General features: G+C 38.2%; 2 protein-coding genes across 8 annotated transcripts in view; one reads left to right on the top strand and one right to left on the bottom strand.

The window, feature by feature from the left end:
- snx25 (sorting nexin 25) overlaps positions 1-3607 on the bottom strand; it is a 67453-nt gene extending 63846 nt beyond the window's left edge. Inside the window, exons 1-2 of the mRNA XM_034015300.3 lie at positions 3291-3607; positions 831-915 (exon numbers count right to left, since the gene is read on the bottom strand). Of these exons, the coding sequence (XP_033871191.3) occupies positions 831-915; positions 3291-3587 (382 nt within the window). The 5' untranslated portion in view covers positions 3588-3607. The remainder of the gene's footprint in view (positions 1-830; positions 916-3290) is intronic.
- A 5-nt stretch (positions 3608-3612) lies between these two features.
- On the top strand, positions 3613-23618 carry LOC117409373 (cilia- and flagella-associated protein 97-like). 7 transcript variants are annotated; one of them, XR_009308393.1, is made up of 6 exons: positions 4316-4437; positions 6734-7783; positions 8318-8583; positions 12435-12564; positions 20559-20685; positions 22887-23618. XR_009308393.1 is itself a non-coding variant. In XM_058998265.1 (5 exons), exons 2-5 carry the CDS (start codon positions 6772-6774, stop codon positions 23000-23002), a joined length of 1521 nt encoding a protein of 506 aa, XP_058854248.1. In that variant the 5' UTR covers positions 3613-3701; positions 6734-6771; the 3' UTR covers positions 23003-23618. The 7 variants fall into 7 exon arrangements, 5 of the variants coding, with proteins under 5 accessions (XP_058854248.1, XP_058854226.1, XP_058854242.1 ...); XR_009308394.1 differs by having other exon boundaries at positions 4317-4437; positions 12456-12564; XM_058998265.1 differs by lacking the exons at positions 4316-4437; positions 12435-12564 and adding an exon at positions 3613-3701.
- The last annotated feature ends 56 nt before the right edge of the window (positions 23619-23674 follow it).

A 23674-nucleotide genomic window follows, 5' to 3' on the forward strand; every position in this document is an offset into this window, starting at 1 on the left:
AACTACTGTAACACAGTTACATACTGGAGGGGGTTAGAGCTGCCTCTATGGATTGTTTCTCTGTATAAAATGAATATTAAATCAAATCAGTAAACTGATGTTTTAAAAAAGACAGTAAGTGGATTATAATAAGCAGACATAGTGTTTCATATTGCAGTGCTGAAAAAACATCCTACTAATAGGCCTAAATATTTAGTAACAGCCATAAATAATAAGTCTGCATTGACAGGTTACTCTGGTCGTGCATAAACATAGCACACAGGACATGTATTGATATGTCAGTAAAATGAATGAAAGTTTGTAATAAAAATAAACAGCGTAACAGCATGTACTTCACACCAAGCGCTGCCACACACACAGCCGTGTGGCCAGACCAACACAGCTGCTGTTTCTGTTTGAAGGGTGGGGACCAGCTCCTCTGTTACTGAGTAAGTACAGGAACAACAACAACCTGCCCATTTAAATGAATGTAGTGGAACAATGATTCCACATGGTGGTCTTGAGGTTTTTTGCATTTTATTAAATTACAGCTTTGTTTTCTAGAGGTTCAGACAAACTGGTTAGAAGCAACAGAGAATGACAAGATATGAGCAAGTTCCACACAGAGAGTAATATACAGGGATCTATTTAAATCTAAACAGTGACCTCGAAACACAGACACCATAACACTTTTAAACCTGAAATATCACAGGCAAATTCATTTGTATTGTATTACAGTAGGCGGTGTTAAAAACGGGACAGGAAATCAACCTGGTGGGGAAAACACCTGTAGGGTTTATATAGAATTAAAAGGCTATTACAATAAACCCATGTGTGCAATAATACTGTACCTTCTTTAAGAGCTTTATCCACATTGTGTGAGATCACTACTCTTCTTAATTGCTGAGACTCCAGTGCTGGCACAGAAAGATGTCTCTGAAATTCAAAATGAAGACTGTCACACAAACAAACAAACAAACAACAACAAAAAAAAAATCCAGGAAACAAAAAATGCCAAGGCAACAATAAATTAAATAAATGAATGAATACTTACTGTATAATTTACAAAGTCAAGTAATCACAAATTAGACGCAAACACTTTGGCTCAGCGACACTAAACATATGTGAACACATGACTCTTAATTGGTTAATGCCATTAATAACTGCCATTTGTCACAGGAGAAGGGGTGACATTTGACAGTGTGGTCAGAGGCAAAACCATAGTAAAAGTGCTCTATAGGCAAACTACATTAAAAATTCAAACCAACAAACTCCAGACATGACTTAAACCAGAGAAATTGTTACAAATGAAGTAAAAGCAAAAATGACAGATTTACTACAGTTAATAATAAAGTTGTTAACGCAGAAGCTATATAAAATAGTCCAAGATTAGCAGGAGACTGGAAAACCAGCCCTACAGGTTCAGAGTACTGGGCAACAAACAGAACATCTATCTGTTTAAGAAATACATGTCAGCTTTTCACTTAAACATAGCAAACTGATACAATAAGGAAAACCAAAATACAGGGATGATCTCAGTACCTAAACACGTGTGTTAGTTAATCATTCATCTTTTTGCACTGATCATCCATATACAATAGGCTAATCAAGGCACAATACACCTTCAGCATCAACCAAGACACTACAATGTCTGACAACTACTGAAAGCACTATAAGCCGACTCATTCTACACTGCATGCTCTAGATATAAACCTACAAACCAGCAACATGTTATTATGATCACTGTCCTCTGAGGAACGTAACAGTTCAATTTCACATGAAGGATGGAAAGTAACCATCAGAGAACAGAACAACTGATATTACAACTTTTTCATCAAAGTGTGTCTGCACCACAATGGTCTGTAGGACACCTTGTCACCAATGTCCGTGCACAGTTTGGATACAGAAAGATGTAGCCCTCAATAGCTCTGCCAATCTGATGCAGTTGCACAGGGGTAAAATATTTAAATGAATAGAGGATGTCTATACTAATGGGCACAACTGTTCTACAACCTACCCACCGTGAAACATATGTTTGAGAACAAAGGACATACAGTACCAGTTAACTTTGGATACTACTGTATGTCCAGATAACAAACAGTCTCAGCTTGACATCATGACAAAGTGTGTAGTTCCTCATAGTAATATAAAAAGAAACTATAAGGACACCAAAGTCAGTTGCTTGAGACATGTCAAGAATTTAACAAAACAGGTTCAGGCTTTTCTTCCAATACTTCCAAAGCACTGTGAACATCTCTTCAATTCCCAATTAGGAAAATATGTATGTGACACATAGTAGGCTACAGTAAGTACCGTAGTGTACATTTGATATTTTAATGGGTAACCTGTTTTATACTGTCAGAGGTCCATTGCATACCAACGTGTCCCATCCCAACAAGGCCTGCATCCAAAAACAATGGTGCATCACCCTTGAAAGTTCTGAAACTGCCTAACTGCTTAGCAAACTGGAATCCCAACCCTAAGGTCTAGCAGTACTGCAATAACTAGATTTGCCAGTTTAAAAAAGTTAAGCCATCTGCAATCTACCATATCTGTCAGCCTTGGGGGTGACTGTAGCCTTTCACTTCTGAATATCTGGGTTTAAATCTAACTTGGCTAAGACTACAAAACCAGTTAAATGAGTTTGTCTTAGTTTTATTGTAGTTCCCTTTACAAAACCACCACACAATTTGGCACAATAAATTGGCTCTGTGGGCACTGGGAGCCTCGAAAACAGAGAGATCAGTGGCAAAACCCCTATAGGGTGCTCCTTCAATCACTGCTCCCAGTGAAGCTGCCAATCCATCACTTACAGTACATCACAGAAACGTTGAATAATGTCAGAATAGTATGTAGGCCTATACAGTAAAGTAACTGAAATGCTTTTAAAATCAGATCAACAACTTGGCAGGATGTGCAATTCTGAACTCTAGATCAATTTGAGACTCTTAGTCATTGCTACTGTCTGGCAAAGGATCTAAACTGTGGCAGCACAGTAAGTAACATAATAAATGTATAGTAATACAATCAATAACAACCCATTTACATTACTGACCCCACTGGTAGTAACGTATTTCTTGTTTAGGCCTGGAGTAGATACTGTACGTTACAGAAACCTAACATAACCATGTATTAAATATTAAATGCATCTACAGCAATAAATAAACATAGGAAGCTAGTTTTAACTTAACTCCACTAGTGTTACAATCCACAAACGCACTTGTTAACACTAATATCTTTTTAAAAAATATTTACATGCAATTTAAAAAAGGTTGATGTAGATTAATATATAATGATAACAATTAGCTTACCATTATTTTAATGAATAGCAGTTCCAACGTCGGTGTCTTATTTTTCCTCAGGGTGTCAAATCTAGTTATTTTTGTTGGACTTTGCTTTACCAGGAGGGCAAATGTTCCAACTAAGATGCAGAGCAGGGAGAAAGAGAAGTAAACAAACAGCTTGAACAGGACCGATGTTACGGAAATTTCCCGATCGCCACACTGAAAAAGTAAAGGTGCAGCGAGACCGAGCAAACAAGCGGGCAGGAGAAACCGGGATAAAGAAACGGGGCTGCTGCTGCTGCTGCTGCTGCCATCAGGATGCATGCTGCTGGAAATAACATTTCCTCAACAACGACAAGAAGACGGACCTCACTCTTCTTGATTTTAACTGACCCTCGCTCATAACAAGGAATACAATTTATTAAAACAAAGCAAAATGTAGGTTGTGATTAGACTCCGGTCCAGAAACAAATAATTCTGATAATCCGTGTGCGTATTCGATGTGTTTCATTTTAAAATGTCAAGTCTCTGTTGCATGTTGTCATAAAAAAAACACACATGCGTTTCCATTTAATGAATCGTTAGCAGTAAGCTGTTGCTTGTGCATAGATTCAGGCGCTCGTGAGACGCAGGTGGTAAGTACGATAGAATCGTGTGGTTTCCTAAGAATTTCTATGTTATGTAACGTTATCAGTTTCGTTTCCGCTTCGCTTGAGACGTATTCAGGCAACAATTGTGGCTTTAAAAACAAAAACCACAACATTGAACTTTACTCTCAACCGGCTTTTAACCGAAGCGATTTACACCTGTGTTTGGGTGAAGTGATGATCTTCAATTGCAAGCTCCCGAGTTTCCTGTATTATACAGTATTAGTCCATCCGATTCACCAATCCGAGAGGAAACAAATATCCTACTGCACTTGGGCCAACCATACACATCATCATATCATACCGGTACAGTGGGTTATAACTTTAAAAGTCGTAAACGAAAAATTATTCAATGTATGTACATTTGTCGAAAGAGGAAAATATGTTAATTATGGCACAACGAGTCTCCCATAAAAATAAAGGCTTTTTGTTCATCCATGGAGATACGAGATTGGTTTTGGTTGAACCAGCAATCTTTGGAACATGTCTAAAGCACAGAATCAGCATACCATCATCTGGGGTTGGGGGTAGGTGTTTTTTTTTTTTAATATTAAATCCCTCAAATAACTTAATTTACATGTACATATCTCGTGGTGTAGAACAGGACCCCTGGTCAATAGATTTGTGGGTGTTTTTGCTTCCTCTAAACCAATTTTATTTGCTCTTCAAAGTCTTCATCCATAACTTTAGAGTAAATTGCAATTACATTTTTTGCAGAAAATCTAAAAGGCAAGTTTATAAATGACAATGCCTTCACATCCACAATAACGTCAACAGACCCACAGTGAATATGGTTGGAAATTATATGGAATAATAAAGTAGCAGTGGTTACCCAGGGAATATTTACACGCGCCCACAATTAGTAAACATGGTGAGCTGTATAATATGACAACGAACCCTATTGCTATAGGATATAGCTGGGCTGGTTGGCTTTCATCGCTGCCCAAGTACGTTAGTAGGGTTTTAGCGCCATCTGTTGGTACTTCTCATTACACACCCAGCCCGTGGAACTAATTGCTGTCAGTCAGGAAGTGACGTTATTTAGTTATACTAGTTTTTTCAGATCCTGCCAGTGGTGAATATGGGAGATGTATTAGTTCAAACCAGTAATTAGTGATACAAGCACGTATGTAGAGCATTCTTAATTGTAAAAGTGATCAACCGTTTCTTACAGGGACAAAATACTAGAGCGCGGGTCCCTTGGTTATTTGGAAAACAAACACGTCTGGCGACGTAGTTACTGTGAACACAGGTAGTGATGAAGCAACTAGTGCCGCCTAACCTATTAATGTTTTGCTTCTGTGTACTATTAGCCTTTTTTAGATTCGTATTAAGTATGAGTTATTTTGTATTAATTACAGTGTGGTTGACATAGTGTTTAACCATGACATATGACTACGATACAAAACAAAACCTAGCTATGGCGTGCTAGTATTATTTTTTTTGTAACTATTTTGATAGGTCTTTCAAAGGTTGTCTGCTAATGCATTGTATGTAATAATAATAGTCTATATTTTTGAGTGGATTGTTATTGAAATATATACCTATCTTAAGTTATAATAATGGCAACAACAACAAAAAATATTAGGACAAGAGACCTGTCCTGAGACGTAACGTTTGAACTGCCACTTTGGCAGAGTTTGGGATCCGAGTCTACTGTCGTTAAAAACATAAAATGTGTATGCAACAGGTATTCACAGCGGCGTTGTCTGGCGTTAATGCCGTTAACAAATCAGTAATGTTTGGAGGAAAACAAACGAGCTTGGAGGTGTAATTTATAGCCTCCAAATACTACGTTTCAAGGAAGGAGGCTTGTGTTTCTGCTGATAAAACAATTGGGATGTAAGCAAGGTCTGTTTTCTGACAGCAGTGCTGTCGGGCTTAGTTGGCTAACCTATGTTAAGTAATTAAGGGTTTACTGTGTGCCCATCTGAGTTTTACCTTCTCTGTGGTTTCCACGGTTATTAGGGTGTAAGCCTGAAGATCTGCAAGGGATTGTGAATATGTACTGTGTGTGGTCATTACAGCTTAAGTGGACCAGATTCTGGGGATTTATTTCCTACATTTGATTTTTATGATGGGATCATTCCATTTCAAGTGGGCAAACATCAATAGAATTGGGTTCTTTAATGTCGCAGATGTTATTGAAAAATTGGAGGAGAAAAATACAAAGTTTAAATTCTCACCTCTGCCACTTGCCCTTAAATTCTTAGGGGGTAATTTCCCTGCTCCTTGTTATTGTTATGTCTCCTGAACCATTTCACAATTAGAGAGCCACCCCAGTTTTGTAAAATGTAAAAAAGGTACATTTTGTTACTCTTTCTCAATGTGTGTTTTTGAACACTACAATGACAGCAGCCATGGGCTGAGCAAGCTGGATTTTTACATTTGTCTTGGATCTTATTCTGCCTGACTTTTTCTCCTGAAATCACCGACATGCAAGCACCCTCATTGTCTCACTGGAAATGGAATGAATGACCTGTTGCATAAACTACATGTTGTTTCAAATGGTTCTCAGGTACGCTAGGTACTTTGTCCATATAAAAAAAAGAACTGTCCCATTTCCCACACAAATTCTGCACAGTAGAGTAATTGTAAAAGTGTTCATTAAAGGGTAAAGAAATTCAATTTAAAAAGCTTCATGGTATAGTCTAGTCATTATATCATGTGATTTCGCAAAACAACACAGGCCTGAAAGCAAAACGACAGCCTGTTAGATTGAGCAATTTATTATAAAATATTTAAATTGCTTTTCTAGTAATGTGACCTTTCATTTTTGAAATTATGAAGTGCCAAGCTTATTTTGCTTTGTATTTTCTAAAGGCACTGTTAGAAATAAGTCAGCAAAACAGAGCAGTATCATGGATAGCCCTAAGGACTTGGAGGGTGAAGTGGACCATTCCTTTTTTGACAGTGATGATGGCGAAGAACAAGGAAAAGACCTCAAAGAGGCCAACAATAGCAAACCTCAAAAACACAATGAGCTAAAGCAGACCAGCACTAACGAAAAAGGAACAAGTAAACTGGGAAGAGATGGAAACAGGGAAGAAATTAGAGAAGGGCAAGAAGAAAGAGAATCATGCAGTGGCTCAGTAAAAGAGGAGTGTAATCTATCAGCAAGTTCTTTCTCACTGTCATCATTGGCTAGATCAGAGGCCAGTAGAGGTAATCTGGAAGGAGCCTCTGGTAGCCAGATAAAAATTCCAGAAAAAATCAGATCATGTTCATCTGCCGAGGAGAGGGAGGATGATGATGATGATGATGATGAGAGTGAGGATGGTTACAACAGAAGTGAAGAGGACAGTGAGGAAGAGCCAGATCAAGAACATTCCAGGTGTAAACCTGCTCACCACAACAGTTCGAAAAAAGTGAGCAGCAAAAACAGAAACTATAGCCCTGCTTCGTCATCGGAATCCGAGAGTTCCAGCAGTGAATCGGAGAGTTACACATCACCCAGAAAAAAATCTGCAGGGTTGCCACTCTCTTCCCCCAGACATCGATCCAAATTATATTTAATGTCAAGAAAAGATAAAGCTAGGCTCCTGGAGGAATCTGAAGATACAGTGACAGATGTAACTCCATTATCCACACCTGATGTCAGCCCCGTTCAGTCTTTTGATTTAGCAATGGCAAAAGAGGACCTGAAGAAGCAGCAAATTAAAAAGCAGCGCAATGTGGGCCTTGGTCTCTATGGGAATTCTGGAGATTATTACTCCGACGAAGGTGAAAAGAGGTTCCTAAAGACGCAGAAGGAGAGATGTAATATGTCTGGCAACAACTTGGCATCGTCTGTGTCTTTAGAGTCTGGTGCTGGTAGCAGGCATGACCAAAAGCTCTTAAGTGATGCCATGGATCTCAATCAGCTTCTAAAAGGTACTTTTTGAAAAATGTCAATTGAAACATGTAAAATTGTAATAAAGTAACATAAAACCTAACCTACTGTAATCCCCTAACATTTACAATCATGTAGAAGTGTTAGTGTAAAGATTATGAAACCAGATGTTTCATATGTATTGGAGATGTGTGAGAGTGTGTGTAAAAGGCTATGGAAGCATGCATAGCCATGTTCTGATAGGTGGAGACTGGTTAGATGTCATTAGCTGTGTAAGCCTGTTGAAATGTTTAATGCAGCGTTGTTGAGCATTTGTTTGTCTCGTGGCAACAGAAAGTGAAATGCTCAATATAATCTAAGATATAGCCAGCATTTCTTTCTCCATGTGATGCACCAGGCATTCACCATTATTTCTGGAATTTAGAGAGCCCTAAAGACCTTTTTACTGGGCACAGAAATGTGATGCACTGGTTTTACCACTATTCAAAGTCAAATTCATATTGTGATCACAAATCAGCTGAAAGAAAATAGTTTTTTTTACTAATTAATTAAAACTTCTTCCCTATCCTGTGAAGCTTTTATGCATCTGGAAAGCAAGAAACAGAAAAATGTGGGCATTGATTACCCTGAACGGAAGTCAAGAAAAAACTTTTCATTTAGCAACGAGGATGTGAGGCGTATTGATCAAGAGAACCAGAGATTACTGAGAGAACTTTCCAGGCAAGCCCGTCCACCGAGTAAGAGCCCCAAACCAAAGAAACCTGCCAATCCCCCTGCAAGGCTGTACCACAGTGCTCTCAACAGGCAGCGGGAACAGCAGAGAATCGAGAGAGAGAACATGGTGAGTAACATTTACAAGATGTCTGCTTGAATGCATAGTAACAAGGTTATACACTGCATGCCGGCAACTGCAGTGAAAAGCAATAAACCCAGTGTCTTTATTATCTGGATTTTCAATGAAAAGTTAAGGTAAAGTGTATTTAAATCTGTGATGTCCGTCAGTGCTGTAATTTAAAATCTGATGTGAAAATAATAATGTTGACCACCAGGAGGCACTTTTATTCCTTTTTGTGGTCTTCAGTAACAGTTATTAGCAAAGATGCAGGATACATACTTGAGGGTGTTCATTTTTGTTTGGCTAGTAAAGAGTAGCTTGAAACGTAAGATTCAATATTTTTTAAATAAATGATAACCATTGATAACTAATCTAAACAAAATCTGACATGATATTCTAATTAAGCAGTAGGGCCCAAAGAAGAGGGTTCTACCACCTGGTATGAATGCAGTGGAATTTGAAACATTAGAATATCGCGTTGGACAGATCAGCACAGGACGATATCGCTAGTCCTGCTGTGATGCTGAACGGTGCCGCTCAAATCAAATCCAGTTAAATTTATTTATTTATTTTATGAATGCCGTGCGGTACCATCGGTGGATTAACCAATTACAGCCAAGTGGTGACAACACCAGGGTTCGTAGGGGCTTGGAAAACCATAAAAAGCCTATTTTCACTTGGTAATATTCAAGGCCTTGAAAAGCCTTTCATTTGATTGTATGTTTTTTTGGATTGGCCTGGAAAAGCCTTGATAATTGTGGAACAGTTGTTCCACAGTGTTTTAGTTGCGTCCTGCTGTGAAAAATATTCTCATTATATCTGTAATCTATACAAAGACATGCATGCAGTGTCGCCCCATGGATTCCGTCAGATTCTTTTTTTTTTTTTTGCATGTGAATGTGCTGCATCACAAAACTGCTGGAAGTATGGTAGTTTATTTTTTATTTTTTTATTTTTTTATTTTATTTATGTAGGTATTTATTTATTTATTTATTTAAATGCTTTGTGTTATGTTGGATTCATAAATCAACAGCACTTAACCGGTTGTATATGGTTCTAACCGACTTCCTTTTGTAAAATGAAATCTTTCAGTGATTACTTTTTATTTTCTAAACATACTTTATAATACAATATTTTAATGATCTGTATTTATACAATTTAGTGTTTTAATGCATTATTTTAATACAGTCGCCACCGCTTAGAACGGGCACGTTTGTTCATTCACCCACAGTAAGCGATGGACGGTATAAACTCCCACACAGTAACCTGACATTCAAAATGTCCCCCAATCACCAGTACAGTAATCAAAACAAACAAGCGTGTGTGCGGTTAAAAGTCTTTATAAAGACACTCATTACACTAATAAAAAAATATGTATTAAAACCTATGAATGTAATAAAAAGTGCAAAAAAGTAATACAAGTGCAGAAATGTACAGTACAGGTAGGTTACATTACTGCAAATTGTTTCCAGCGAAGAACTCTGTAATACACATCTGGACAATCTCTTTTTTTGTATGGACGGCAAACCATGTCAGCGTTTAAAAAACAAAACAAACAAAAAAAAAAAACAATTCGGCTCTATATCCGGATGCTGCTCCACATTAGCAGTGTTGCAAGCGCAGCACGCAAGCTTATGTCATCGGTGTCTGTTTCAGGCAGAGCGTCCTGGTCGCCAAGGTGACACAGCTGAGAATTCTTCCTCCGACATCCTCTCTGGAGTTTCACTTTCGGTTGTATTTTCATCAACACTCTTCTCCTCAACTACAGAAGTCTCAGCGCACAGTATCTAACAGACACTTTATTTTTATTTACAATTTTTGATGCGCATCACTTTTCTCTTTCCAGCCATGCTTGCTGTTGCAGTCAGTGCTGTTTTTTCAAACTGTAAACCCGACACTGCGTACAGGGATTAAATAGCCAAGGTATGGTACAGGGGTAATTGCTCAGTAACGAGGTTCAAACAGCTGATTGATCGATCTGTCAAGCTTTTACTACAGTCAAGTGCTGCCTTTTGTATTGAATGCTATGTGAATGGCAAGGTAACAAGATGAAAACAGTTTATTGGTGGATTAGTAAGAGCGATTACTACAGTAATAAGCAGTGCGTTTGTTATTTAAGTTTATCTGAATGGCACACCACGCGATCCAAACAGCTGAGTTTGCCCGAAATATACGGTGTGCTTAACACGGTATAAAGAATGCCTTTATTATTGAAATCAATGGGAATAGCAAATGGCAAACTGCAAACGCTATTTGTCTGCTATAAACGGCGGCCCGAAATAACCCTGTGCAGTGCAAGTGGTGGGTACTGTAACCTATTTTAACCTTTATGCTTTTGTACCATCTGTAAGTAATACTATAAGTTTGACTGAGTTAGCTTATAGTATATGCGTTGACATGAGCGCATACATTGGTTATTTAAAGTTTGACCCAGGATTATTTTAACATAGAAATACCATAAATTAAGAAAGCTTTAGAAAGTACTTACAATGTCTTTCGATCAGCATGAGTTTACTGTACAGAATATAACATTACGTACCAGTGTGTGTTTTTTCCCCTCCCTAGCTGGTGTTAGTATATTAAAACATTAGATACTGTACCTTATCAGACCTTGTAGGGACTGATATATAAAAGAGTTGGATACTTGAAATTGCCAGACTTTCAATCACTATGTGTGAAGACATAAAAAAGACGCCCGTCTGTTTCCGTAACATTTCTTTAGGTTTATTTCTGTCTTCTTAATATCCGTATGCTCAAAATCCACCTCTACCTTTTCCACAGTCTCTGCATTTTCAAGTCTATTCCATTTTTTTGGATTTTGTATGTTATCTACATGATGCACAGAAATGTGCGGCATTGTGATTGGAGTACTCGACTCATGTCAATTTCTCAAGCTTACCTGCGTAGAAACGCAAGCCCGGTGGTACCCGGTTGAATATATAAATTCCTCTGTACCACCAGCCATATTTAAGTGTTAAACACATAAAATGGCAATGTCCGGTTGCACTTCTGTATAAAATATACGTACAGAAGCTTATTGTTAAATACTACAACATCTCAAATTAATGTACATTTTGTGCTGCAGTGTAACTCTTTTCTTTTTGGTGTTTCTAAGCCACCGTTGCTTTCTCATCGATGGCCGCGACGCAAACTGCGTTCTTGTGTTGAGGGGAGTCAGTAGCCTATGGCAGGAAAAAGTGGCAATCTAAACAGTAAATATTAATTAATAATGTGAAAAGAAATTGCAAATAGTATTGGAGAGCAAAGAAGCCAGCAAGTAAAAGAACGTTTGATTTAATGGTGGAGAATATTTAATATACAAGAGTTGTATTGGGCATGTGTGGCGGGGTGCCCCCCTTCCCTGTGTGTATTTTTGTGTTTTATGTGGTGTGTTGTTGTTGGTGTGTATGTATTGGAGCACGGGGTATAACGTGGGCTATGTAGCACGAGTGATTTAAAATGTATAGTTGTATTTAGGCAGGGGGATTGCACAATCACTTCACATGCAGATAGTATGTATTTGTATGTGGGCATGTATTAGTTCACGTGATGGGATTCAAGTGAATGATTAATAAGTAATTGAATCCCGGCACAGCTGTATATATAGATGCACGAATCGCTCACTCGGGGTTGGGTGTTCAGTGTGGAGAGAACGGGAGAGAAAGTCAGGAGTAAGCTTTAAAAACAAACAAATAACTACATGTGCTATTCATGCTGGTTTTACACCAGCGCGATACTTGTTTTATTCAATATTTCTCCAGTGTTTGTTTTGTATGTTTATTTTGGCCAACGTGCCGTTTGTTTTGTGTCTGAAGTGTGTGTTTTGTTTAAACCTTTTATTTTGTTCATTTACAAAGCAACAGCGCATTTACTTACAGTACTGTTGTGACTTCCTTCCTGGTCTGACGTCACCACACGAGCCATCCATGTCACAGCGTGAAAAAAAGAAAGCAGAAAAAAGAACTTGCAAAATCTCATCCAAGATGGGTAAGTGCTCATTTCAAGAAATGTGGCTTACCACAGATAAATATAAAGGCTGGCTTTGCAAAGATTTTAAAGATGCCTACAAAGTACACCGCAAAGCATACAGAAAGAACTTTAATATATCCAGTATGGAGGAATCTGCCATTCATAGTCATATACAGGGTGCAAAGCATTTACTCACTATTAAACAGATGGAATCTACAAGTTACTCAATTGCAACATTTCTCACTGGCAAGGTGAAATCAGCTTGTTGAGTCTTCAGAAACTGAGTGCCATGAACACAATAACAATAACAGTCTACTTTAACCAGCACAGGTATAAAAGATGATGTATGGACAGCTGAAGTGGCATGGGCCATGAAAGTTGTAATGTCTCACTATTCCTACAACAGCTGTGCTGACATTGGCAAGTAATTCCATCTCATGTTTCCAGATAGTGCCATTGCAAAAGCCTTCACATGCGGGGTGAAAAAGTGTGCCTATATTGTAGTTCTTGGACTTGCACCTTACTTTAAGCACCAGTTAGTGGATCAAGTATGTGGACTTAGAAGTTATGTGATCCTTTTTTATGAAAGCCTGAACCAGGATACCCACAACAAGCAAATGGATCTGAATATCAGGTTTTATGATGAATGTATCAAGCAAGTCACTACAAGATATTTTACAAGTGCATTTATGGGACATGCGTATGCCGATGTGATGGTCTTAGAGTTTTTAGAAACATTTACTAACTTGAATCTCACAAAAATTATTCAGTTGTCAGTGGGTGGCCCAAATGTGAACTGGTCATCTTGTAGCAAACTGTTTTCTGAAGTGCATGACAAAGATAGCCATCCGCTTATCGACATTGGTAGTTGTGGCCTGCATATTGTCCACAATGCCTTCAAAGCACGGTTTGAGTCTTAGGATGTCAAATCCTTTCTGTATGCCATGTATCATCGTGTTGAGAATGCCCTTTTTAGATGTGGTGATTTTGTTGCAGTTACTGGTATTACTGGTAGTAACATCTTTCCATTAAATTTCTGTGGCCATCGATGGGTTGAGAATGAAAAAGTGGCAAGTTGTGCTATTTTAGACTGTATTTGCCAACATCAAGAAATATATACTGAAACAGTGCAGAAAGAACCTAAAAAGTACAGTGTGCCGCAAAGCAAGACAATTTGCAACTGTGAAGCAAGGATGCTTAGATGTTGCCATGCCAGCAAAGTTTTTTGAATCAGTGGCTCACCAGTTTAACCAGTTTCTTCTGCGATATCAAACTGACAAGCCAATGGTTCCCGTCATTGCAAGGATCTTGAAAAGCTTGTTTGTGGTTTGCGGAGTCGTTTCATGAAAAGAGAGGTCTTGGGCAAGGCCAAATCTAAAGCTCAGCTGGCAAAACTTGATCTCACATATGAAAAAGTAGATGTTGGATTTTCAGCCTCAAAGCAGTTGAAGGAAATGGTAGCTTTAAAGAAAATATCAGAGAAAGGTGCTAGAATTTCACATGGAATGTAAGAAGTGCCTAGTAACTGCTACCTCAAAGCTTTTGGATAAGTGTACTTTAAAGTATCTGATGGCACAAAACCTCTCTTGCTTTGACCCCACTGCTATGGCCAGTGACAAAGAGGATTACATAGCTAAACTTCAAAAGAGTCCTGCATAAACTGGCTGAACTTAAACAAGTGAAAGGGACTGTGACAGTATTCAAGGGCAGTATCAAGCTTTTCTTAATGAAGTGATTAGCCATCAATTGTCAGTGTTCAAGGAGTTTAACATTGACACAGAACGGCTTGACAACTTCAAGTCATATGATGGAAGATGTTTGGACAGTCACCAAGCTGTTTTTTTATCCTTTCACATGGACAGGCAACGGTGCAGAGCTTCTCAATCAACAAACAACTCATTGTTGACATGAAGGAAGAGTCAGTTGTGGCACAAATAATGGTGTGTGATGCTGTCAGTACTGTTGGTAACAAAACCAATCCTGTCCTTGCATTGGAGCCAGACAAAAATATATGCAACACTTGGAGAAAAGCAGAAAAACTGAAATTCACCTCTATCGACTTCAATGGAAAGCAAAAATTAGATGCTGAAAGTGGGGGGGGGGGGGGGGGGGAACTGTTGTCTGTGGAGGTATCCAAGCACCCTGAAGTGTTTGATCCCTCCCATATTTCATAAAAGGACAGGCAGGTCAGTATTTTATACATCACCCCTGATAAGCATCCTTCCTGTGGCCAGTTTGATGCTGGTATCACTTTTTGCCTTTTTTAAAATCATTTCTGTAGTTCACTACTATTTTTTACTAAATAACTGGCTGTAAAAGGATATATTTTCTAACACTTCAGTAGTAGGTGACTTGCTGTCAGCAAAGTGTGTGTTTCTTTGCTAAGTTGATTGCTCATTCATACACCTGCATATAGATGACAGAAAAACAACATTGATAAACAAAACAGTATTTTTATTTAGTAGATTATATGGAGGACATTACAGCTATGGCCAAAAGTTTTGCATCACACCCTATAGAATTAACTATTTTTGCATAGCCTACGGTGTGGTACTGACAACTACTGTACTGTACCATTCAATTTTTCTACAATATTGTAAGACAGCTCAGTTGCGTAGTGCATACCACTCATGTCCAGCAGTGCTGCGCCCCTCGTGTGTTCCAGGCTTAAGAAGGGACGAACATTGATGGGCCAAACAGCCTCTTTAAACTTTTCTTATGTCATAAGTTTTGTTAAATGTCCCGAGATGAGGGCATCCGGTAAAGGCACTCCACATGGAATGCAGGATGTGCCCTATAGCCTGGAGGTCGCCGGTTCGAGTCCAGGCTATTCCACTGCCGACCGTGGATGGGAGCTCCCAGGTGGCGGCACACAATTGGCCGAGCGCCGCCCGGGTGAGGAAGGGCTTTGGTCAGCCAGGGTGTCCTCGGTTCACCGTGCACCAGCTACCCCTGTGGACTGGCCGGGCGCCTGTGGGCCTGCCTGTAAGTTGCCCAGAGTTGCGTGGTCCTCCGACGCTATAGCTCTGAGGTGGCTGCATGGCAGCCCTGCAGAGTGAAAAGAAGAGGACAGCTGACGGCGCACATTTCAGAGGACGCGTGTGTCCGTCTTCGTCTCTCCCGAGTCAGTACGGGCGTGGCAGCGGTGGGCCTGGTTTAAATAAAAATAATTGGGCATTTCAAATTGGGGAGAAAATCTAAAAAAGAATTGGCAATTCCAAATTTATAAAAATAAATAAGTAAAAAATAAAGAAATGTCCCATCTCGAAGGCTTATAGAGCAAAGGTTTATTGTTTTCCTGTCCTATACTTGCAAATAATGTCATATATAAACATATCAGTTGGTAGTGATCTTAATGATTAATGCTTAGTTAGATGAGGCAAATATTATGTTTATATATTCATACTAAACTGTATCTTTAAAATGGAAATGTGTATTGACCCCAGTCTGCACCAACTCATTAGATAGAGTTTTAGTCCAGCACAATAAATAGCAAATCATTTAAATCAACAAATGCCCATTTTTCTAGTCAGTGATGAGGTATGGACAGCCCAAGTTATAACAACAATCACTGCTGTTAAATCAGGGCGGGACAGTTTAGAAAGTGCAATAGAAGGAACCCCAGAATAGTGTAAGTAGAGACAGCTTAACTTACAACACACACTGTACAGCGCTCGGTTAAAGTACAAAGCGAGACTGCCTAAAATTCAGTGAAAGAAAGATTTAACTTTGAATTCAAATTCCATTTGCATTATGAACTGGTATAAAATCAAATGACCTTTTCTGTCATTGTTTTAGAGTTTTCAATTTTATTGCTGTCCTTTGGCACAGTATATTTTGCACCATTTGTCACATAGTTTGAGGACTCCCCTGTAGTTGACTGCCTGTTCTTAGAACAGAGTAACTGAATACTGTATATGATCTTTTTACGTCTGTAGTCCCACATTTGGGGAGTGGCTTTGGTGTGAGATTCATAACTAGGCTTGGAAAAGCTATGTGTGCAGTAGGTTATGTGCTTGATTTGGTCACTTCCCTTTTACCCCTAACTTTATTACTATTGATTGACCTTTCTGTTCAAAGGAGGTGACATTGAACGTTTGCATGTTTCATCTCGACCGTTCTAAAGAGAAGCAGGTGAATGAGTTCAGGCATAATTAGACACTAAGGAGGCATCACATTATGAAGGATGACACAATATGATATATGTCACAACAGATGATTTACATCCACTTAAAAAAACTCAGTGAAGAAAAGAACAATAGGGTTTGTACCCCACATATTTTCCATATCGCTGGGGTCATTATTCTTTTTTTACATATCTAGCAATTATAAGAATTTCATGCATATGTTACGGTAAAAGTCTGAATCTGGTCAATCTAAATAAGGTGGTAAATGTAAGAGATTATAAAGAAATAGATTGCTTTTCAGACATTTACCGGTTAATCTTATGATTTACCGAAGCGTATTGGTAAATGCAGGTATATCATTGAAGAATGTATTTATTCCTGCGTATAAATTGTCAATTAACAAAATAATTATTAATGTAGAAGAATATATGTATTTCTGCATACACATTTTCCATTAACAAAATAATCATTAATGAGCTTACAGTAATGCACAACTGAGCAATTTTTAAACTAGTGCAACGTGGTACTGAACAATATTGTGATCCACTTATGTAGAACAACCAACATTCTGGTAAATGTGCATATAAAACAATTCACAATGCTGTTGAAGGATATTGTACTCCAAATACTTAGATGAAAAATAACATTCTCTTAAATGCAAAATAAATAATTTAGGACCTTTGTTTTTTCAACAGAAAATCACACTTTGGTTGTGACACAAAATACCACAAATACAGGCAGGGAATAGATATATTTACTTACTTATTGCAGCATGGTAGACTCTTGTGGCACTTGGAGTTACACAGGACTCCTGAAGCCTTACAATGCGTGAAAGCGAGACATTCAGTCATTAGCCAAAGGCACTTGGTTATTCTTGAGATTTACCGGTAAATGTCTGAATTAAAGTGTTATCCTGTTTGTTTTGGACATTTACCATTTTGCTTTGTAAATATCGACATTTACCGGTAAATCTTTGATTTGCCGATATTCAGTCTTTTACGGTAACATATACAGTACATTTTACATAGATTATGTTGATGTACATTATGGTGATATACTTTTTCATAATACTAATACAGGTAGAACGTTTGACAGTGAGGGTTGTGTTTATTACGGACATACTTGTTAAAAAATGTACATAAAAAGGATGGACGGCAGAATGAAATAACAAAGTTTACAGTAGGTGCTGTGGTGGTACCATAAAATATGTAGAAGATTTTCTCTTAGCCTTATTTTATGCTACAATAATTTAACTAGGCTATATAGTGTGTTAAGCATTTACAACGCTATAGTAGGAGCCAACCATTCATTATGGGGCAAATGGGCCTTATTACAAATTCTGCTGTATTAATGGCCATTTGCAATAAAGATAGCTTACTGTGCTCCAGTAGTAAAATATGAAGTAGGTTTCTAAAACATTTTGTATTATGTTTAGCAGGCTGAGAACATATAAATGTTAAAATCTGTTATGAAATTAGTCACTGAACATAGTGTGATCCAGTGCTCCGCATGACATGGAAGTGACATTTGGAGACTGTTCTAAGATTTCATATTTTGGAATGGTACAACTTTGCCTATGCTATTTCAGGCAGTAGTGCTTCCTGTGGCTTCTGCTTACCTAGTTATTTCCATTTGACACTGAACAGGCTGTGTCTTGTGACATGTTGAATAACAGCCAATAATTATTTTAAAACTCCAGTGGGGTCTATTGCATTGATCTAAACAGTGAGAAATCTAAATACAGCCACTGTTCAAATAAAATGGTGCCTTTGGGTATCAAGGTTATGCACATCAAACATCTAACAGTGCATGAGACTAGAGCATAGTTTAAACTGAATAGGTGTCTAATATAAAAGCCTTTTATAAAATGTACTAAGTCTACAATGTATTCATTTTTTTACTATTTATTTGCTAAAAGTATTCACTTCTTAAAATGTACTGGCATTATTTTGAGGTAGATTCCTCATTACTGTAAACCCTATTAACATTATTGACCCAAGTCCTGGTTGCTGTAGGATGTATTGAGTTTGCTGTAAGGCTTTGATGTCACCTGCACTCCTAGTCCTAAATGAATCCCAGTGATGCAAGCTGTACATTCCTTTTTCAGCAGGGCTTTCCTTTAGGAATTAAGTCGCTGTAAACAAAGCCAGCAGAACATAGGGTTTAAAAGTAGGTAATGCAAAGAGTTTAGGTGTCTTGTAGATATGTGTTGCAGCTATCCAGCTTAGATGAAACAATGTAGCAAGGTCATGGCTTAAGGCCAGTGAGTGCATGTGAATGGAATATGTTTTAGTAGAAGCTTGTGCTTAGCATTTGACAGCCTTACATAGGCATTATGAAAGGCCACAGGGAATGTACTAAGTAGCTCTAGGAATTAGCTAATAAACACTGTGGAAGACACTAAGGCCCAAATTTATAAAGGGGAAAAACCGACTGCAAAAAGCCATGTAATCTGCTTGTTCAGTACGGCCGCACTCCGCGCCAAAATAACAACCTATTTTATAAGACTAATTAGGTGAAGCAGGCGATTCCGCATTTAGCAGTGGAGAATTACACACCTCTCACAATAAATAGCGGGTTTGGGTCAACCCTGCGTGTGTAGGCTACACATTCCAAAAGAAAATGAATGGCACACAAAGACCTCAGCCTGGTACTAGCCATGGTGATGAGGATGCTCGGAAGCGAAAACTGAAATTTACCAATATGGAAGTGGAGATTTTGGTACAAGCAGTACTTGTAACACATGAAGATGTGTTACAAGCTTGAAATACATCAGCAGGACAAAGGAATCAAATATGGACTGTGTGGTAGCTTCTTAATAAACAAATGTACCACTTCAGAGTTTGTAGTCTAGGTTGCTTATACATTACAACGCATCATCCAGTTACTGTGCTTCACATATTAGTTCAACTTCTTAATTCGTATAGAATAATTCCAGGCGTATAGACTTTTCAAACTTCAGAAACAATACGTTTTATTTACTTACATCCATGGCAGTCAAACAGGTGAAAAATCCTTTCATTGTACAGAAATATGTTCAACAACAATAACTCCATACTACTTCGTACAAACAGTCTGCAGTTACAACTCTCCTATTTCTTATGTATTTCTGACTCTATGTATGATTTTAAAGCATATCTGTATGGTCTATAATATAGCTACATTATTCAGATGTGCCTTCAACCATTTGCTCTAGCAACAAACCAACTGTGTCATCTGTCCCTCTGTCTTTTTTTGTTTTGTTTTTACTGTTTTCTTTCAAACTCAAATTTAACAATACTGCTGAACTAGTATTGTTAAATACCAAAATGCCATATTACAAAACATAAATTCTATAGGCATTACTAAAATAACGCTGGAGGAGGAGCCCTCATTGTATTACATGTATATGAGGCTTTTTCTTTGGTGTGCCTCGGAATATCGTTCCATCTGTTCTTACTCTCCCCCACCGTTCTTATAATAATGCCTACACTCTAGAAATAAAGGCTCTCGTTAGAACCTTGCTTTGCCACTGTGGGGAGACCTTTTTAGGTGCTTCTAAATATTTTTTTTACATGGATTTTATATTCTCTATTTGCAGACTTTCTTTTCTGTCATGTAAACTATGAAACATGTATTGAAAATTGGAGTTTGCAAAACAATACGGTACTTTAAACCGCAATTTACAAACTCGCGCAAATCACTTCTTAGTTGCGTGTTTTATAAATCCCATCCAAGAATTCAGAAACCTCAGCACCCATTTTACAGTCGTAAAACATGCGCAATCATTTTATCTCAACCTAAATATACACTCTGTATATAAATATCTAAGTTTATGTTTTGAAAAACTCGAACAAGTGTCCTGTTCATATATTTACATAGTGTGTTTATGTCGTTTAACTTTAGGCTTTCCTGAAAAGACTTGAATCAGCAAAGCCAACACTGGGAATGAAACGTTCTGAACAGTTATCAGACTATCAGCGCCAGATGAGGTACATGGGCTCAGTACCTTTAGGCAGAATGAGCTCAGCAGGTAAGCTGTCTATTCAGAACTGTACTACCTCTGAGGTCCTGGCCAAAGAATTAGAATAACCTGCTACCAAAGCCCACAATACTTGGCTCTAGCACATTGTGGAAACAGTCCAATGTTTCTGTGATAAGTTACTTGTCCCAGTACTTTATGGTGTGCATGTCTATGGGCTTGATGTGTTATGACCCACATGCTTTTTTGAAATGCCAGAAACAGGTGGAAGGCCTTGTTGGGCACTTGGCCACTGCATTGGGGGTCGAGTTTCATGGGCATTTGCGATTATGCCTCTCATGAATCAAATGTCACATGACATACCGCATGGGAGATGTGGGGTAGTCTGTATATACTCTGCATAAAAGGTTGATTTGTTAGATTGTAAAAGTGTAATCAGTCACCATTCAATGGTGCCAGTGTATTTAGTAAACATACAGACGTGCTCAAATTTGTTGGTACCCTTACAGCTCATTGAAATAATACTTCATTCCTCCTGAAAAGTGACGAAATTAAAAGCTATTTTATCATGTATACTTGCATGCCTTTGGTATGTCATAGAATAAAGCAAAGAAGCTGTGAAAAGAGATGAATTATTGCTTATTCTACAAAGATATTCTAAAATGGCCTGGACACATTTGTTGGTACCCTTAGAAAAGATAATAAATAATTGGATTATAGTGATATTTCAAACTAATTAGTTTATTTAATTAGTATCACACATGTCTCCAATCTTGTAATCAGTCATTCAGCCTATTTAAATGGAGAAAAGTAGTCACTGTGCTGTTTGGTATCATTGTGTGCACCACACTGAACATGGACCAGAGAAAGCAAAGGAGAGAGTTGTCTGAGGAGATCAGAAAGAAAATAATATACAAGCATGGTAAAGGTAAAGGCTACAAGACCATCTCCAAGCAGTTTGATGTTCCTGTGACAACAGTTGCAAATATTATTAAGAAGTTTAAGGTCCATGGAACTGTAGCCAGCCTCCCTGGGCGCGGCCGCAATAGGAAAATCGACCCCAGAGTGAACAGAAGGATAGTGCGAATGGTAGAAAAAGAACCAAGGATAACTGCCAAAGAGATACAAGCTAAACTCCAAGGTGAAGGTACGTCAGTTTCTGATCGCACCATCCGTCGCTTTTTGAGCGAAAGTGGGCTCCATGGAAGAAGACCCAGGAGGACTCCACTTTTGAAAGGAAAACATAAAAAAGCCAGACTGGAATTTGCTAAAATGCATATTGACAAGCCACAATCCTTCTGGGAGAATGTCCTTTGGACAGATGAGTCAAAACTGGAGCTTTTTGGCAAGTCACATCAGCTCTATGTTCACAGACGAAAAAATGAAGCTTTCAAAGAAAAGATCACCATACCTACAGTGAAACATGGAGGAGGCTCGGTCATGTTTTGGGGCTGCTTTGCTGCACCTGGCACAGGGTGCCTTGAATCTGTGCAGGGCACAATGAAATCTCAAGACTATCAAGGCATTCTGGAGCGAAACGTACTTCCCAGTGTCAGAAATCTCTGTCTCAGTCGCAGGTCATGGGTCCTCCAACAGGATAATGACCCAAAACACACAGCTAAAAGCACCCAAGAATGGATAAGAACAAAACATTGGACTATTCTGAAGTGGCCTTCTATGAGTCCTGATCTGAATCCTATCGAACATCTATGGAAAGAGCTGAAACTTGCAGTCTGGAGAAGGCACCCATCAAACCTGAGACAGCTGGAGCAGTTTGCTCAGGAAGAGTGGGCCAAACTACCTGTTAACAGGTGCAGAAGTCTCATTGAAAGCTACAGAAAATGTTTGATTGTAGTGATTGCCTCTAAAGGTTGTGCAACAAAATATTAGGTTAGCGGTCCCATCATTTTTGTCCATGCCATTTTCATTTGTTTTATTATTTACAATATTATGTTGAATAAAAAATCAAAAGCAAAGTCTGATTTCTATTAAATATGGAATAAACAATGGTGGATTCCAATTACTTTTGTCAATTTCAAGTTATTTCAGAGAAAATTGTGCATTCTTCGTTTTTTGTGGAGGGGTACCAACAAATCTGAGCACGTCTGTATAGCTGGAATCTCTTTTCTGGACAGACTGTACACAAATGTTACTCTGTCCCTAATAATACATACATTTGACTAAGGGGGATGATCCGGACATCACTATTCCCTTGCTTGTTTTGTACAATAATCTTTGTTTGTCTTCAATAGGTGGTTCTACTAGATCAGCCAGTGTTGCAAGCCATTGTAGAGAAAGACCCAGTATATCCACTACTGCTGTGTCCAGGCCTAGCAGAGCTGCTGAAGCAAGAGCTGCTTGGTCGTAATTCCCATTCATTAATATCTTTACTGTATGGTGCATGGTGGACATGTTTTCAGTTATAAAAATATCAGATACTGTGCAGCTTCTGTGTAAATGTAAAATAAATCATTTTTTAATTTTGACTCGACCGAGACAGTGAAAACATTTCACATTAAGCCAAACCAAATCTGCTTTGTAGTGTGTTATTTAGCAGTAAAGTTTGAAATGTGTTGTTTAAAGTATAAGTAAAATCTGTAACAGGGTTAAACCGTATCAATGTTACACAAGGATGTGCTGCATTTTGCATTTTGATTAAACATTTTCTGTTCATTTTTAAGGTCATTTAAACTACAAAGATGTGTGTTTTATATACAGGGGTCAATTGCTGTTGCTATTATATTTGTCAATAAAGCTACTTGTTACATAATCTACAAGTTTTTGTAGTGGAGGAATCTGTCCATTATGACCTACTTTTTTTTTTGTTAATGAAACCCAAATGTGTGAGCTGTTGAATGCTGCTTTTATTGTAAGATTGCTGACAGTGACCAAACTATGAGAGTAAAACTAAAATTCCAAATTTTAAGGAAGCTGAATAAAGAATGCACCCTCTTGTTCGCAATAAAACAATATCCATTAAACTATTCTGTTTTATGATTAACATTTTTGTAACACCCTATAAGACAATATTAATGGCTTT

The sequence above is a fragment of the Acipenser ruthenus genome, chromosome 2, assembly GCF_902713425.1.
Source record: "Acipenser ruthenus chromosome 2, fAciRut3.2 maternal haplotype, whole genome shotgun sequence".
In the NCBI taxonomy this organism is placed as follows: domain Eukaryota; kingdom Metazoa; phylum Chordata; class Actinopteri; order Acipenseriformes; family Acipenseridae; genus Acipenser; species Acipenser ruthenus.